A 17,607-nucleotide genomic window follows, 5' to 3' on the forward strand; every position below is an offset into this window, starting at 1 on the left:
GTCAGTTTCGATGGCAGTACCACGATAGAGGAATTTATAAATACATTGAATCAAGAAATTGGTTGTCGGGACGTACATCAATCTGGTTTTACATTGTTCAGCGACGATCCAATAGAAAAAGATCTCGAACATTTTATCGATCTTCAAGCGAAGGTATTAGAATATATGTTGAGTCATAATTTGTGTATATATATATACATATATTATATATAAGTTTTAATTCAAATCCCGGTCTATATTCTTCTTTTCAGCTTTGTGATATTATTTCGAAATGGGAGACAGCTTTACGGGAAAAAAGATCGGGTAAATTCGAAAATACAAGAGTCATACAATTGACGTACAAATCACGATGTTATTGGCGGCAGGCAGCTAAAATGGAAACCGATAGGGAAAGATTATTATTGTGTTATCAAGTGAATCAACAAGTAGTACAAGGGAAATTCCCTTTGAATCGTGATCTTGCTTTTGAACTTGCATCATTGATGGCGCAGGTCTGTTTAAGAGAAAAATACGCCATTATAATCGGAGATTATTGATTTTTATATTTTGTTACGTTCTAGATCGACTTTGGAGAATACAATAATGATAAAGCACGTGGAAGTGGTCCTGGAAGTAATCCACATCATCTCGTACTTCAAGCATTAGATAAATTTTTTCCAATACGTTATCGGTCTAACATCACTGGTGATCAGCTGAGGTACATATATGTATATGTGCACACACACGCGCATACAAATTATTTTTACAGTACTTTAAAATTTCATTGATATTTTATCTTCCATTGCTATGCAGAGAACTGCAGGAAAAATTACAAGAAAAATGGATCGCTTTAAGAGGACGCAGCGTATTGGATTGTGTCCGCATTTATTTAACATGTACCAGAAAGTGGCCTTTTTTCGGAGCTACACTTTATCAAGCAAAAGTAAATATCATCATTGATATAAAAAATAAATATATATATATATATATATATATAAACGTATGCCATACATAACGTCAATAAATATTTTCCAGCTGAAACAAACTGATCCAGTAACCGTATGGATAGCAGTTAACGAAGATAGTGTAACGTTACTCGAGTTACAAACAATGGCAATAATGTGCCGTTATAATTACGCAAATATAGTCACTTTCGGAGGCTGTTTAGATGATTTCATGCTCGTTGCTTGCCCGGACGAGGGTGCCGCCGAACAAAAACTTCTTTTCGCTCTTTCCAAACCGAAGGTACGAATTTCGAGTAATATACGTATAAATAGAAGATATAATATTAATAATAAGAATAATTTGTATTTCTTTGTGTGTCTGTGCGTACGTGTGTGTGTGTGTGTGTGTGTGTATGCATTTGTGTATTACAGATATTAGAGATAACGCTGCTGATAGCTGATTACATGAATGCACTTGGACATGCTTTACCTGGCACTCCACAAATGAATACTTTGACACGCAATGGTTCACACAGATCTATAAAGTCGACTCTTAGACCTGCTACTGGTTCGTAAAGAATTATCCATCATATTTTGATGAAACAATGCCTTAGATATTGTTTATTACTCGATACATTTATTTATTTTAGGTTCAAGTTGTCTTCCAACACAACCGGATATTTTGAAATCAACTCCAGATCACCAAAGACCTTAGAAAGACTGGTTGGCTTATTTTTGAGAATAATGTGAAAGAATGTGTTTAACCGACTTATTGAAAGTTTGACATTGTCAAGGCACTAACTTTATATACAAAGGTATTACCTGCTGTATTATAAGAAAAGAAAAGAAAAGATAAGAAAAGAAAAAAAAAAAAAAAGAAAAAAAAACACCGAACAAACAAAAAACAAACTTTGTGCAAATGATATATATCGGATAGCACGGAGCGAAAGCAGTGAGTGCAGCAGTTATTTTGGTTGTGTTTTGTGTACATTAGAATGGAAAGCTTGTAGATGAACTTTTATGTAAATATTTAACGGCGCATATAGCACAGAGACCATGTGTACCATGTATATGGTGCAACAGAATGACTGAAATTACTCGAATCGATTTGTAACACTGCCTAATTAGTATGTCTAATTACATCGAATAGTTTCATTTTAAAGCTGAGCATCGTGCGGAAACGTTTTGCTACCGTATTTATATACCAAATACGAATCTCTAGTATAAAATACTAAATTTATGTGATGTGTCACGTACTATGTACATATATATTAATCAGAATTATTGAATGTGTTTAGAAATTTAGTGAACAAAAAAAAAAAAAGAAAAAAACAGAAAAGAAAAAGAAATACATAGAAATACATAAAAATATAATATGCGATACCCTTCTCTCTGAGATATGAGAGCATGTCGAAAACAAGAAAAAAAAAAGAAAAAAAAAAAAGAAAAAAGAAAATGTACTTCTTGCCAAACAAAGTGCAGTAATACAACAGCTTTTGTACAATTCGTATATGAAATCAAGTTAAAAATAGTGCGAATTGAACTGGATTCCTATTGTCAGCAGCAGAGCAAAAAAGATGTTATTGAGATGCTATTGATTTGGAAAAATTTTGACAATTTTTCTTCCGCGTATCGTATTATATGTTAAATGATTATTAATACTGAATGGCGAGGATAAAGAATATAAAATGAAGCTATCATTTTTTTAACGCTAATCACGGACCTCGAAAAAGATTTTTTCTACGGAAAGTAATATGACAAATTTCTTATATATTATTACATAATTCTGATAATAGCTAGTCTCATAGTTTATATTTATTTAATATGTAAACGAATATTTCTTTGTTTATATAAAGACACGACCAAATAGATGTAAAGGGGAACATATTTTATTTAACATTTAGCATCGTTCCTGCATAATACACGTGTGCAAAAAAAAAAAAATTTGATTTTAATTTCATTCTCTTATAGAAGTTTTGTACCCGCTTGACGTGTCCTACGTAACTAGTTAATGTCTTCCTTCTCTTTAGTAACAAGCGAATATATAAAGTTAAAGTAGGGCTTTCGTGCAATAACGTACAAAACTTCTATAATTTGTTATATTATCTGAGATAGGCTGAATATGATCGTGCCTCCCTGAGCAGAATAGACGAATGAATCTATTGCACAGCTTCGTTTGGCGCATTAAAGATTTATATAAATTATTCGAGATCCTCAGAATACTGGAAACAGTACAAAGATATGCAAGAACGACACTTTGTCCTTAATTTTTATAATACGCAAACTAAATACTATTGTGTAGGTGCTTAGCACCTTTGTATCATGACGCAGTGAAATCATTCATTCTGTAAATATCATATACTAGATTTAAGTTTTTAAATGTAGTAGAATCGATACAGAGACAGCCAGTAAATAACAATTGTCATGGAAAAAAGAAAAAAGGAAAAAAAAAGAATGCCTCTATATGTCAGGAGGCTGTCTATAGTATTCTACTAAGCCTACCATCTTACATTTATATTTATTATTTATTCGCATCAAGTGGCGCATAAAGGCATGAGCGGTGACAAGCAGGAGACATTGTACTATTGTACAGAAAAGCAAATAAACTGCTTGAATCTGCGGACAAGAGAAACCTGTACCTTTACCTTTAATTTAATAGAAATCATCTTTGAAATGAAGTAAAATTAATTAATATAATACATATATCCCTTTATTCCTCTCAATCTTAATAATACATTTATATATCTTAAAATTAATCGACTTCCTCGGGTCTTACAGGATGCGTTAGTGGTATTATCGATTTTTTATTTACATCTCTTGAAAGTGCTTTTCTCATATCTTTAAAAAAAATTATATATATATATATATATATATATATATATATATATATAATTATATATATATATAAAAGATACAATATAATAATTATATTAAGTTAAAAATTGATTTTTATCTTACCAATTAAATACTTACCATAAGCATTTTCATCGGGATCCCCGTTATAATATTCTAATACTACTCTGTAGACAATATAACCCAATTGCTGATACATTTTAATAGCTACTTTGTTACTAACCCTGACAAACAAATCCACAAAGTATGCCTGTTTCCTATAAAACAAAATCCATAAATAATTAAATTGTCCGCTTATCGCTTCGCTATTATTCCACTTTCTTTATTTTAGAATACTAATTACTTCTCCGATAATTCCTCTAATAATTTTATCAACACCGCTGCAAGACCGAGTCTTCTATGATCAGGTGAAACGGTAAGAGCTGTTACATGGCCATGCCAATTTTCTGCAAGACCTTCCGCCTTTCCCATAACTGTAACATTATATTAAAAAGAATATCATAATTTTGTTGAAATATTATTCAGCGTCATTTTTGTACAGTTGATTGTTAAATATAATATACAAATTTTATTTCATAAAATGAGGAGAGATCTTTTTACTTACTATATCCCATTATTTCACCGCTTGGTGATTCAGCCACTTGAAAATATTCTGGCCAATGTGCCAGATATTGCATATAAAAGGATAATCCATACTATAGAAATAAAAAAATTAAGGAAAAAGAAAAAAAATATATATATATATATTTATATATATATTTTTGTAAACAGACAGAACATTTCTCTCATAATATTCGGTATATTCTCAATTTGAAAAAATACTTTTAACATGTTGATAGCTACTTTACAAGATATTACTTTAATACAATAACTGAAAACAATTCTATAATGATTGTAATGTACTGTTAAAAGAAAATAAATATCTTGTAAGTACACACAAAGTAAATATGATCAATTTTTTGTATTATCAAATTTTTAATTTGTCGTTAGATATATATTCAGGCTACGTTTATTATTTTCCTACAACTTTGTAAAAAAAAGTATTTACAAACAAACTTCATATAACAGTTTCTTCTTATTTTCAATTGTAAATTATGCTTATACAATTTTATTAGAAAAATAGAAAACAATCTGTACAATTCTGAGATAATATATGGGCTATCGGTCATAATGAATATTTGTAAATAAAAAGGATACAGTTTCCGTGAGTGGATCTAGATTTCTGGAAAATAAAAAAACTATAGCATAAATCTTACGTGATATGACGTATCGAAAGAAAATTTGAGGTTAGAACATAATATTGCTTGGAATATCTCGTATAGCTTACATACACGTTGTTAAATTTGAATAAATCAGTACACGTGAAAGGTCTGAGCGTTGTCATCTTTTTTATTGAAAAAAAATCAGGTCTTTTTACGATTTTAAATGCACGTTTTATCACGTACACAAATGGCTTATCTGTAAAGGTAAAGAAATGTCATTAGAAAGAAAAAAGAAAATAATAGAATTTCATTAATACGTTATTATTTCGGAACGTCAATTATACCGATTTGTATGTCTAACTCGTTAAAAAAATATTTTACTTTCTGGCAATCGGCTCGAAACAATCGAAAACAAACAAACGACAAGATCATTCGAAATAGTTAACCTGATATGATGAAAGAAACATTTATAACTTACTTTTATGTGAATGGATCAGAAAATTATGCTTCCAAACAAGAAAATAATCGTCGTTTACTTCACTTAAACAAAACACATACTATTCAAGCATTTATATGAAAATCAGAAAATATAGTATAAGCTTCTTCTCTTTTGTCACGAATTTCAAGAGGCGCCACTATATGAAACTTTTTTCACGAAAAATTGTGAAAACAGGGTTTACGCCAACAGCGAGTCCGCTAATTCTTGACCAATTTTAATGAGCAAAATCGTATTTTAAAGATGAAGGTTTAAGCGAGAATATACCTTTCTCGAATTTTTGAAAAAGCTTTATTTTTATGCATAAACTATTCTCGAAGAAAGATCATATTTTGATACGATTTTCTTCAAAGGAAATTAAACTTTTTCAAAAATTCAAAAAAGCGGGATCCTAGAATAGACCTTCTTCTTTAAAATGATACCTTGTTCATCAAGATCGGTCAAAAATTAAGCCTGTTCTCATTATTGGCATGAATCGTTATAAAACTAGGGATGACGAACAGCCTTTATACAAATTTTATACTTTTTGTAAATCTTTTTTTACACAAGTCTTTTTGCAAATTTTTTTGTTTGCACAGCACACATTTATCGTATAAAAAAGGACTCAAATATACGTATGTATATTTTATGTATTGAGAATTTACATTTTAATCTTTTTCGAAATATTACTTTTAATTGAATCTTACTTTATAATCTGTATAAATTGTAAACTTTATGTTGACTATAATTAAATATTATTATCAAAGTAATTAGATATATATATAAAATATTCTAATTTTAACATATCACAATAGATTTTATTTTTTTTTCTTTTTTTTTTTTTTTTTTTTTTTTTTTTACTTAATGACAGATGTTTATGATATACTATACACAATAATATTTATGGTTTTCGATATCGTTATATCATGCTATTCAAGACATTTTGTTTACAATGGCTACATGTAATGATTGTAACTGACTGGTCCATTTGTCTAATGCATTATAACGAGCAGCGCAAACGGATTTTTTATCTAATTCAAGTACCTGGTTCACCTATAATAATATATAATTTAAATAAATATTTTAATATTTTCCTTCGTTATATTCGTTTTATTTCTTTAAATAACTTTTATACCTGATCAATTCGTCCGTGTATGGTACTATCAAGAATGCAAGATACAAGAAGACTTTCCACTTCTGATACATCTATGTTCAATTCTTTACTTATGAAAGGAATATGGATCCTTGTGTAAGGTTTTATCAGCTTAATAAGAACCTAATAAAAAAAAATATATATTATTGTATATATATACAATTAATTAAATAGTTTTTTTTTTCCCCCTACTAAACATTTCTATTCCAAATTCAATTTTGTTATGTAAATTTTATACCTGAGTCCGAATATTTCGTAATAAATCCTCAATATGTTCTCGAATAAATGGATCATCCATAATATTATTTCTATTTTGTTTTAAAATTAATTCGAATTGATTGATATCATTATTTTGATAACTAACTACTAAATTTGTCATTGCTAGAATTTCTGGATCGTTCTTGTATGGTTTTGCTTCTTGCGAGTCAAATGGATTAATTCCTGATTTCATTAACCTAAAAATTTTATTACAATATAAAATTATAAATGTTACTTTGGATGTAAAAATTCTAAATACATAATACATTGATAAGAAATATACATTTTTATATTTTATACTTACATATTTGCTAATACTAAATATTTTAAGCATGTTGTACGTCTTGGAGACCCTGATTCATCATAATTTTTAAAGGCTTCAAAAAAATCTGTGTGTGCTCTTTCAAATTCCCCTTCTCGTAAATGCATCTTACCTCCACATTCTAAAAAAAATTGAATATATAATTTTTACTCCAATTATAACATTTAAAAATTTCATATTTAATTTACTATATAATAGCAAATAATACTAACCTCTGATAACTCCCATTATTAAAGGATGTGGTATAGCACTTTTAATGTGAAGACTCTGTTCATATAAAGTTTTTAATTTTTTATTATTTTTTTGTGCAGTATACATTTGAATTTCTAAAGCATATATTTCTAAAAGTTGTGTTCCTTTTTTTAAGTCATCTTCTCCGTCATCGGTCTATAACAAATATATAACATTATTTTACATATATCTCATTTTTATAATATCTTTTTATATAATACATACTTGACAACTTTGATGAAGCTGCTTCAATATTTTGGCTAATTTATTAAAATCAGAACGATCAAAATATAACTTTCCCAATTTAGTATTAGTTTTAAACCATAGCCTATCATTTTTAGCATCTTTTAATGCATCTAAAGTAGTTTCATAAAAATCTTGTAATAATTCCATCTATTAAAAATACAAGATAAATATAATTACATTTATTAAACTCATCATATCAAATAGATAATCTAACGTCCTTCTTTTTTTCAAATGCTTACATTTTTTGATGTACTTATATAATCCAGTATTGAATTAATAGATTTTTCTGAATGATTTCTCGTTACAGCACTTTTAATATAAGTTAATAATTGTTTATACCTTGCCATCATTTCTTTATAATTGGACTAAAATATAAAAGATTATTAAATGAATTAATAATAAAAGACAATTATTAATATCATTATGCTATAACTTTGATATACCAATTTAAAATTAATTTTGATCATTTGTTTCAAAGCTTTGAAACCCCATTCTCCTTTTTCTCCTCCTTCCAAATCTAAAACTTTCTGAAAACTCTGCAATGCAGCTTTTGGGTCATCTTCTTTTAATGCTTTACTATTATAATATTGATTTTCTAAATCTACATCTGGTTCTGAATTAGAATCTTCTGAATATTCCTATAATAAGCAGTGATTTTGTAAATTAGTATTTTAAATTATTTTTTGTCTTTTAGTTAGCTACGAAAATCCACGAAAAAGAAAAAACATAACCTAAAATAAAATGCAAATGTAACGATCGCACGAACATTTTTAATTTTCAATTAAAAATACTTACTAATCCGTAATCTTCTTCCTCCTCGCACATAAAATCATCTTCACCGTCGGACATTTTGTACTGATTTAAACGAACAATATAAAGTAGAAGAAAAATCCGTAAAATGCACTGACAGCGACGACAACGGTATTGTAGTATTTTGAATTCACATCATAGAACATGCAACCATGTGATTTGCTTCAAGAAAAAAAAAAAAAAAAAAAAAAAAAAATAGATATAAAAGTTGTCAGCCCTTACTTCACGATAATGGTACCAATTTTAAAAATAAATCTTCTAAAAAACATCGACTGAAATAAAATTTGTAAATATTATCAAATTTATTGTTTGAGAAAACATTTTTAGTCTTTCCTCTTTTTTTTTTTTTTTTTATTGTGAGGTAAAATGAAATCCTTACAATTTGATGCTGGCTTCTGGCAGTGTAATTTATTTTCTATATATATATATTTCAATATTATCTTTAATACAAAATATACAAGTGTGAGATTAAAGTCGAGGACTACTCAAAACTGATGGCAGTGTTGGTACTCGATATTTTTAATAATCTATCAGAACTCTTTGACAAACGTATCCTTTCCTCGGGATTTAATATTTCCGCAATAATTTTTTCATCACTACGTCGTTCGGACATTTGCAGAATTTCTTGGAGTTTATCTCGTTGATTCATTGTACATCCTTCACCTGTCGCTTCTTCCGCTACTATAGTTAATTGCCCAGGTTGTATTTCAGAAAAAGTAACTCTTCCATTCACTTTACTTTCTGAAGAACTATGAGATGTCCGAGGACTAGCCTCAGATGCAATAGGAACACATGATTGTAAAGGATTTTCCTCTGTACCAATAGATAATTTTAATATGCTGACTGGTTCTGTATAAAGCTGTATTGCAAGAAAATTATTAAAAAAATATTTAACACACACACACACACACACACATATATATATATATATAAAATGTATTTTGTAATATATGAAATTATACTTAATACATACCGCATCAAACGAAGAATCTAGAAATAATTCTTGTAAGAATCGTCGTGCTGGTATTCTATAAGAACTACTTCCTAATCGAGAAGCTACATCCGAAAACAAGCAAGCATCCTGTTGATATAAATTACAATATCAATACGCGTAGAGCATAATTTTCATTATTTTGAATGTACATTAAAAAAATATTACCTGAAATTTGTCAGGATACCTTTGCCTTAATCTAAGAAGAGTTTGTCTACTATGTCTGTACCAGACAGGATTTGCAAGTCGCTGCGTATGCCTAAGGATTTCCCTGTTCACACAGAAATAATATTACTATATTAATGCGATAAAAAAAAGAAAAAGAAAAAAAAAAAAGAAAAATAAAGAAAAAACAATTCATTTATATTTAAGTGAGTATTAAAGATAAACAATTTTCTTTATAGGAATACTAAAAAATCCTGCAATATAGAAGATTTCGATATATCATATGCAACAGAAAACAAATAACATATTTAATAGATTCTATTGCAGATATTGATAGATTTGTACCTTAAGCAATAAGAAAATTAGCTAATATTCTGATTCTTTTTAAAATAACAAGTATTAGAAATCCTGCAGAATATTATTATCCTTGCCTCCGTAGTTTTATATCTGCTTCTCCAGTGAAAACCTTAGTGGTACTTTTCGTACGGTAACAGACAAGGCACACTCGACAATGCTCTGTGTCGGCATCACTTTCTGATCCAGATTCTTCATCTATTTCATTAGGACCTATTTCAGATTTACTTGAATCATCAACTACAGTAGAAACTACTGGTTGAGGTGGATCCGGAAAAAGAGTTGTAAGTCTTCTAGGAAGACAAATACCCATATAAAATAGATTATCATTATCATTTTCGAGGGGCGGTGGGGTAGGTGTGAGTATATTATTCGCAATCCAGCTGCGGGATGAATCAAATTCTGAAAGGCTCTGTAGTGAAAGTCGTCCATCTAAACTGTACATCTGTAATATATACAATAATAATAATAAAGGATATTTTTTTAATATAATGAGAAATATAGAAAATGACATTTTATGTCAAAAAAACTCACCTCTAAACTACTTTGAGAATAACTTGGTCTACGATAACGCTGTAAACTACGAAGACGCGCATATCCTTCTGCATCTTGTTGACTTAATCTTTGTATACTTGATAATGGACTTGGAGTTTCTCCTCTTTCTCTGATAACAAATAAGATACAAGTTGTAAGAAGTTTGACATACAAAATTAATTGAAGAAAAAAAAAAAGAAAAACGAAAACAAACAAACTTGTATCTTACCTTCTTGCTTCCAAATCCGTAGCTGCACTCTCGGAGCGATTCCTAGTTCGACGAGCTACCGGTTCAGGTAATTCAGGTTTACCATCGCTAAGACTCCGATGATGCCTTTGAATAAGAATAGGACTTGGTACGGGATAGCGAGTTGTAGGTCGTATAATCGACCAATGATCTCCTCTTCTATGTCTTACACTTGGCCAATCGAAAGTTGTTAGTGCATCCGTGCCTGCACGGGTCGTAGCAATAAGACTTAAAGCATACATGGCCGTTGCTCTTACCGAATAATAAGGACATGTTTCCGCCATAGACGTAATTATTTCTATAATTCCTAAATGATTTAATTGTTCGACTCCTGCTGCTGACGTTCCTATATGTCCTAATGCCCACAATGCAGATTTTGTTTTTAATATTTGTTTTTCTAAACTAACGGACTGATCATCACGAATCTCAAGATCGCTTCTCCAACTTCTATCGGGAGTAGTATGTCTTGAATCATCTAAACTTGTTTTTCTTCGTATTTCTATTAAAGATTCCGTTTTTGGCGGGGTACATATGTCAGATAATTCAATAGTTTCTGCATCTACAATTGTTTCTAGACGATTTGGTTCAACATATTCATCAATACATGACCCTTCTGACATAGTATAATTATCATCCACAATTAAACGGCTACTTTTAGTACATCTTGAATTAGATTCCGAATCTCTACCTCCCAAATCTATTCTAAATCTTTGAATGATTCGTGCATAATGTTGTATTACATTTCGGCGGAGCAATAATTGCATTCCAAAATCATGCCGTACTATTTGGCCTATAAAATGAGGTAAAATAAATATATTGCGAGGCATTATCAATTCATTAGTTGTTCTTCTGTGGTAACTTCCATTTTCGTTTCTCTGACGACGTGTCAAAGAGTCATGTATTTCACCTTCCACTAAGCCAACATATCTCTCTGCAAAACCTTCAAGTCCAATCCATTTTTCTAATTCTTCTGAAGCTGATGGCAAACAGGAAAAACCTTCGTGCAAAGAATAAAGTCTTATTTTTAATAAATAACCTTTATCTCCTAAATGTTGCAACCACTTATCCCAGTTTCCTTGACGCTCTCCTTGATGTAATAAAATTTCTAAATATTCCGTTTCTTCGCACGCCTCATGCAATACCTCCAATGCGGTCAGTGCTACAACCTTACTAGTGTCCGTTAATTTTTCTGTTAATAAAGTTATTGCCCAATGGTATGCATCCAATATTTTTGCTCTGAGTATCAATCGTAGGAACTGCGTAGCATATAAGCGTGTAAATTCTAAAGATGATTCGGTAATAATTTTATTCAGAACTTTCCTATTAGGTCCATCTCTGGAATAATCTAAACTTGAAACAATAAGTTTCACGTAACAGTCATGATTTGTGGCTAGAGCTAAGTCTTGTAATTCTTCTAGTAAATTGAATCTTTTTAAAACAACAGTTCCCTTTGCAGAATGACTCAGTTGTCCTAAAAAGAGGAAATATTTCTGACAACACGTTGTAGACATGTGACGCGGTGAGAATAAGCAATCGTGTGCAGATTGCGCAGTACGGATACAAGAGATTTGTTCGGCGATATCTACGATCAATTCATTCAACAATTTCGTACTTTCGGGCTCATGAAGCTCTAATAAACAGTTCAGTAATTCGCAGCCTGCTAAAGTTGCTTCTCGTGCTAAAATAGCATTTGTTCCCAATTCCACTCTACTGTATGCATTCGATGAAGGTTTAAAATAACGAACGAGTCTCTTGATAAACAGTCTGTAATCAGAATCATGGAGTATCCTTATCGTATCTTCGCGTGAACGAAGGATTGATCGTACTACAGGCCAATTCCAAGCCAGTGCGTCCTTAGAGCTTAGTACTTGAGCGTCTTTCAATAAAGGTGTCGTTGAAGATTCTCTACGTAACCAATGTCTACTGGACGGTCGTTGGCGTCGTGGCAAAGTTGGTCTCAACCAAGTACCAGCTCGTAACATTCGATCGAGAAAGAGACTCGTAGGTGATGGTCGACGACGCATCATCGTATGCATCCGTCCTAAGATCGTTACAGCGGCAAGAGCTTGATGCTTACCAGCACTTGCATGTTCCAATAAGTTTGGCAAAGGTGGCGTCAGATCACACACTTCTGAAGGTAGCAGGGAATGTGCTAAATGCAGTAATGCTCCTAATAGTACTGCTGCACGTACGGAAATAAAGGTATCCGAAGAAACGATTGTTTCTGCGAGTGCTCTGTGTAATCCACATTCTAATAAAGCATACACTAATAATGCTAAATGTATTTCCGTTATGTTCGGCCAACAAGATGAAAGAGATGGTAATATAAATTTTCCCTCAGCTGCAACAAAACCTTCAGATAATTTCCACGAATCTCGCGTTCTGCCAGGATCGACTGCAGCCAATGCAACGTCTGGTTCGTCAGTCCACGTTGGCAGAGGTAAATCCAATAATTCATAAAGTAATTCCAAAACAGCTCCGCGAACTTCAAGCTGTTCAACGTATAAGATATCTGCTATAGCTTTAAGGCCAGAATTATCAGTAGGACAGCAAAAATGTAAAACACCTGGATAAGACCGTAGTATACTCAATAATGCCATCTTACTTGCTGCAAATTTTTGATCTCGTTCCTCTTTTGTTCTTTCTGAACTTGAAGAGTGAAGTTCACAATACGGTGCTGCGAAACATAAAAGGGAAACGCTCCCTCTTGTATCAGGATTATTTAATAATTTTAACAAAACCCCCACAACAGATTCGACGATCGAAGGGCTTTGTCCAGTCATAGCTGCTCGCGCAAGAGCGCTAACTCCACCACAACTTATTAACAAATTTGTATTTAAGATTCCTAACTCGCATAGAGTAGCTAAAAATACTCTGAATGCACGATCTCTTTCCTCTATGCCTCCATTAGTTAAACTTATAAGAGATCTGGCTAAGATAGGGCTGAAATGTTTAGGAGCTAAAGCTAAAATTCTTCTAACGAGTCTAAGAGCCTGCATTCTTTCCATTTCATTCCGTAGATTAACATCCATACTACGTGCCACAAAATATGGATATTGCAATTTATTAATAGCAATAACATCTTGTTCCTTCTTAAGCATATACCTTACAGCGCGTAATGCTGCTGCACGTACTTGGGTTGCTTCTTGTACAAGACCCACACGCATACTAAAAGAGAATAATTTTTTAAGTGAAATAATAATTCGAATATTAATGCGAAATTATAAAATTCTATTACCAACAAAATTGTGTATTCTTACCAACAAAACAGATCGTCCATTGAGTAACCATAATCAGATAAATCATTTTCACTAATTAATTTAACAATAGCATTAAGATAAGCTAGCTTCTTTACACTTGGTACATTGTGTCGTTGACAAAGATTAGTTAAAACTTCTTTTACATTTTCTTTCAATCCTACAAAAAAAAAAAAATAATTTCTAATGTTATTTAATTATTTTCAAAAAAGAACGATAAAAAAAGAATGAAAAAATAAAATAATAATAAAAAGAAAAGGAAAAAAAGAAAATCAGAAAGAAAAAGAAATAAGATTAATTCATCTGACGCATAATGTAATAATTTCTTAAAATAATTCTTATTAATTCTAATAAAAGAGTATGATCTATACAATGAATATAAATCTTATAACAAACTTCGTAAATTCGAAATATGACGACGTAGTGCGTATGCAGTATTTCTAAATAAATTAACTATTATAACGACGTCGTCAAAACAATTAGATTTAAAAATATTCTTTCTGATAAAAAAGAAAACAGAAAAAAAAAATATATATATATATATAATAAAATAAAATAAATTAAAACGGATTAATCTTGTATACGTTAGAAGAAACATTGCAAGTTACTCATACATTTGAGTTAAAAATAAGAGTGCATTTCCATTCGTTTGTAAAATTTATTGAATCTATAAACTTTTAGGTTAAGCCTCTAACCTCTTGACAGATCGAGTTGCACACTACTGTCTTCGTTATCTCGCCGACCTATGAGACAAAAGAAATTGTAATTATTAAAGTTATAAAAAAAAATCGTAATAAATTTTGAAAATGAATAAAAAGGTCACACATAAATATTTAACGTACTTCGATGAGATCTGCTTGCTCGTAGAGTCCAGATCAAATAACTAGAGATTGCCATTTCTTAGCCGGCTGCTACCCACGATCACAATTAACACTCTTCGTCCGACCGTTGCCACGTGCCTTTTTCACGAAATATGTCATTCTCACGGTTCGACTTTACGTACGAAACACTAAGAATAATTTATTGATAAAAATCAAGTAATAGAGAACACGAGCGAAATGTCACTCTCTCACACGAAAGAACTCGTTTGCACTATCGTCAATTCTCGCGACGTAGACCACCGCGGTAACTTCTCTTTTGCCAAAATTATAGATGTCCCAGTCGATTCGCAAAACTTTAACCTCCTTGTATCTCTCGTGTAACAGCGTTACCAACCGGTACACTTAGAGAACTATGTATCTAATAAGAAAACAAAAATTTTATTATTTCATATTTGTTTGTGTAGTTTCACTTTGAGAGGACAAAAAAGAAAAAAGGAGAGAAAAAGAAAAAGAAAAAGAAAGCAAAGACGCCATCGAATACAACCGCTCCCACGATTTTACGAACTTCCTTCTGTTAATAACAATAATCGAAGTGCGCCTTAGATTTTCGTAGAAATTTCAGTGCAAATAACTTTTTTTTTTTTACTTTCTTTCTTTCTTTTTCCTCCCTTTTCTTTCCTTTTATTACGTGCAGTAACTTCTTGCTATAACTTTGTCGCTTGTCATTTCTCAAATTTTATTAAATACTACGTAATTTTACGTCGCAAATACAAATTACAATACTTGTACTTGCCGTTATACGAACGTGCGATATTTGATGCACGTAATTGCTAAATGATCTAATATATTTTTTTAATCTTCTAGCGAAAAAGTTTTTATGTTCATCTATTTATTTTTTTCCATATAATATTTAGTAAAAAATAAAAAATAAAAAAAAAAAAAAAAAAAAAAAAGAAAAACAAAGTGAAAATTTTAAAACAAAAAAAAATAAAAAATAACGTATTCGCAATTTTTAAACGATGTGAAGTATGCTGTTGTACAAATGACAGCGACCTCGATTGTTGTTTTCGTGAACTATACATCGATATATCGATATATCGATGTTCTATGAACATACTCCGAATCTATAGTATATATTACAATTATAAGAAGCAGACTAGTTTTTGACAATAGTCGAAGAAATTTAATTTTTACAAGAAAGTATATTGAAAGAAATGGCTTACATAGTGGATAATCTCGTTCAACCAAATATGAATGCGACATCCGATAATCTAGTTCCAGATTGGCTTCGTTCTGAACAAAGTACTGGTGTAAGTTTTGAAAAGTGTTATTTCATTTGTAATTAGAGGTTAGAATGACAGTGCAAAGTTATAAAAATATTCTTAAATTACTCTTACTCTTTTTATATAATTTTGTTTTGGAATTAAATAGAATTTATATCATACAATTCAAGTACTTTCATTTTATTATATTTCGTAAGAGCAAAAAAATTATAGTGTATGGAATTATTATAATCAAATTGTTTTGTTACTTACTATAATATTTTTTATTGTAGACTTCTATTATGGCTGTAGAATTCGATGGAGGTGTTGTGATAGGTGCAGATTCACGAGCTACCACAGGGTATTATGTTTTCAATTAAATTGTTTACATATTATGTTTTTTATTTTTTTATTTTTTTATTTTTTAATTTTTTTTTTTTTTTTTTTTAAGTTAACTATAATTTTAAACAATTAATTTCAGAGCATATATAAGCAATCGTTTTGCCGATAAATTGACCAGAGTCACAGATTATATTTATTGTTGTCGTTCTGGTTCTGCTGCAGATACTCAAGCTATTGCAGATATCGTTGAATATCATTTAGGTTTGCATAGGTAAAAATTCACTCTTTAATTCGTATATTCCTTATTCTATATTCTATGAATTTTAATTGAAATTATTTAGGATGGAACTTGGAACACAACCATTGGTAGAAACAGCTGCCAATGTATTTCGTGAAATGTGCTATAATTATAGAGATTCCTTGATGGCAGGAATTTTAGTAGCTGGATGGGATAATCAAAAAGGAGGTCAAGTTTATAGCATTCCTTTAGGAGGCATGTGTATTCGACAGCCCATTGCTATCGGTGGTTCAGGTTCTTCATACGTTTATGGCTACGTAGATGCACACTATAAACCCAATATGACAAAGGACGAATGTGTTACCTTGGTACAAAATAGTGAGTATAAAAAGATTTAAAAGATAGATACATTCGATTGTAAATTTATTTAAATAAATTATGATGAAAATATCTTTGCAGCATTGGCACTGGCTATGTCTCGTGATGGTAGCAGTGGTGGTGTTATACGTCTTGGTGTAATCACGAATAAAGGAATCGAAAGAAAAGTGATTATGGGTGATAAACTACCTCGCTTCTATGAAGGCTAAACATATTTCCATAATAATGAAATTTAAGATATACATATTTATCTGAAATAATACATTATTCAAAAGATATTGAATTTTTGGTAAATAAATATGAATTTAAGAATATTTGTTGTAATTACGTATGTAAATCAAATGAAATGAATAATCCTCATGGTCTATTTCGTTACATCATAAAGAATTTTAAATACTTTTTATGAAGTAATCAATGATTACAAAAATTTGTCGAATAAGTTACTTTTTATGAATATATTTACTTTCAATAATTATGTTTTGTTAATCGTCGGATGAACACTTGTAAGTATCACATTAACTAATCTTTGATGTTGAAAACTCGTA

General features: G+C 30.5%; 5 protein-coding genes across 18 annotated transcripts in view; 2 read left to right on the forward strand and 3 right to left on the reverse strand.

Annotated features, from left to right (window-relative positions):
- The window catches only part of LOC118445045 (uncharacterized protein CG43867), a 111,168-nt gene extending 107,605 nt beyond the window's left edge, over positions 1-3,563 (forward strand). For 7 of the 11 annotated variants that reach the window (XM_035873939.2, XM_035873943.2, XM_035873946.2 and 4 more), the window contains exons 15-21: positions 1-153; positions 252-491; positions 561-697; positions 793-922; positions 1,015-1,224; positions 1,356-1,491; positions 1,574-3,563. The exon at positions 1-153 is cut by the window's left edge and continues 181 nt beyond it. In XM_035873939.2, coding sequence (XP_035729832.1) covers positions 1-153; positions 252-491; positions 561-697; positions 793-922; positions 1,015-1,224; positions 1,356-1,491; positions 1,574-1,638 — 1,071 coding nt within the window. In that variant the 3' untranslated portion in view covers positions 1,639-3,563. The remainder of the gene's footprint in view (positions 154-251; positions 492-560; positions 698-792; positions 923-1,014; positions 1,225-1,355; positions 1,492-1,573) is intronic. The other 4 variants (XM_035873947.2, XM_035873945.2, XM_035873948.2 and 1 more) reach the window with 2 other exon arrangements.
- A 48-nt stretch (positions 3,564-3,611) lies between these two features.
- Positions 3,612-5,617, reverse strand: Naa20A (N-alpha-acetyltransferase 20 A). 2 transcript variants are annotated; one of them, XM_035873977.2, is made up of 7 exons: positions 5,457-5,617; positions 5,108-5,234; positions 4,974-4,998; positions 4,381-4,471; positions 4,120-4,249; positions 3,897-4,033; positions 3,612-3,761 (listed from the first exon to the last, which is right to left on the reverse strand). In XM_035873977.2, the coding sequence occupies exons 2-7, from the start codon at positions 5,158-5,160 to the stop codon at positions 3,676-3,678; spliced, it is 522 nt and encodes a 173-aa protein (XP_035729870.1). In that variant the 5' UTR covers positions 5,161-5,234; positions 5,457-5,617; the 3' UTR covers positions 3,612-3,675. The 2 variants fall into 2 exon arrangements, with proteins under 2 accessions (XP_035729870.1, XP_035729869.1); XM_035873976.2 differs by lacking the exon at positions 5,457-5,617 and adding an exon at positions 5,323-5,430.
- A 706-nt stretch (positions 5,618-6,323) lies between these two features.
- On the reverse strand, positions 6,324-8,631 carry alien (COP9 signalosome complex subunit 2 alien). The gene is made up of 9 exons (XM_035873972.2): positions 8,459-8,631; positions 8,107-8,301; positions 7,903-8,028; positions 7,643-7,810; positions 7,399-7,573; positions 7,169-7,307; positions 6,845-7,061; positions 6,589-6,729; positions 6,324-6,506 (listed from the first exon to the last, which is right to left on the reverse strand). Exons 1-9 carry the CDS (start codon positions 8,510-8,512, stop codon positions 6,387-6,389), a joined length of 1,335 nt encoding a protein of 444 aa, XP_035729865.1. The 5' UTR covers positions 8,513-8,631; the 3' UTR covers positions 6,324-6,386.
- Positions 8,632-8,852: 221 nt separating this feature from the next.
- Positions 8,853-15,663, reverse strand: rictor (rapamycin-insensitive companion of Tor). 3 transcript variants are annotated; one of them, XM_035873953.2, is made up of 10 exons: positions 15,531-15,663; positions 14,864-15,260; positions 14,717-14,764; positions 14,025-14,181; positions 10,747-13,932; positions 10,518-10,647; positions 10,061-10,428; positions 9,633-9,735; positions 9,447-9,554; positions 8,853-9,332 (listed from the first exon to the last, which is right to left on the reverse strand). In XM_035873953.2, the coding sequence occupies exons 2-10, from the start codon at positions 14,916-14,918 to the stop codon at positions 8,955-8,957; spliced, it is 4,533 nt and encodes a 1,510-aa protein (XP_035729846.2). In that variant the 5' UTR covers positions 14,919-15,260; positions 15,531-15,663; the 3' UTR covers positions 8,853-8,954. The 3 variants fall into 3 exon arrangements, 2 of the variants coding, with proteins under 2 accessions (XP_035729846.2, XP_035729848.2); XR_004839133.2 differs by lacking the exon at positions 8,853-9,332 and having other exon boundaries at positions 9,518-9,554; positions 9,975-10,428; XM_035873955.2 differs by lacking the exons at positions 14,864-15,260; positions 15,531-15,663 and having other exon boundaries at positions 14,636-14,764.
- A 284-nt stretch (positions 15,664-15,947) lies between these two features.
- Positions 15,948-17,376, forward strand: Prosbeta1 (proteasome beta1 subunit). Its single transcript, XM_035873975.2, has 5 exons — positions 15,948-16,152; positions 16,398-16,465; positions 16,586-16,717; positions 16,788-17,062; positions 17,144-17,376. The coding sequence occupies exons 1-5, from the start codon at positions 16,057-16,059 to the stop codon at positions 17,269-17,271; spliced, it is 699 nt and encodes a 232-aa protein (XP_035729868.1). The 5' UTR covers positions 15,948-16,056; the 3' UTR covers positions 17,272-17,376.
- The last annotated feature ends 231 nt before the right edge of the window (positions 17,377-17,607 follow it).

This window comes from Vespa mandarinia, chromosome 3 (genome assembly GCF_050613455.1).
Source record: "Vespa mandarinia isolate Hongniang chromosome 3, ASM5061345v1, whole genome shotgun sequence".
Lineage (NCBI taxonomy): Eukaryota > Metazoa > Arthropoda > Insecta > Hymenoptera > Vespidae > Vespa > Vespa mandarinia.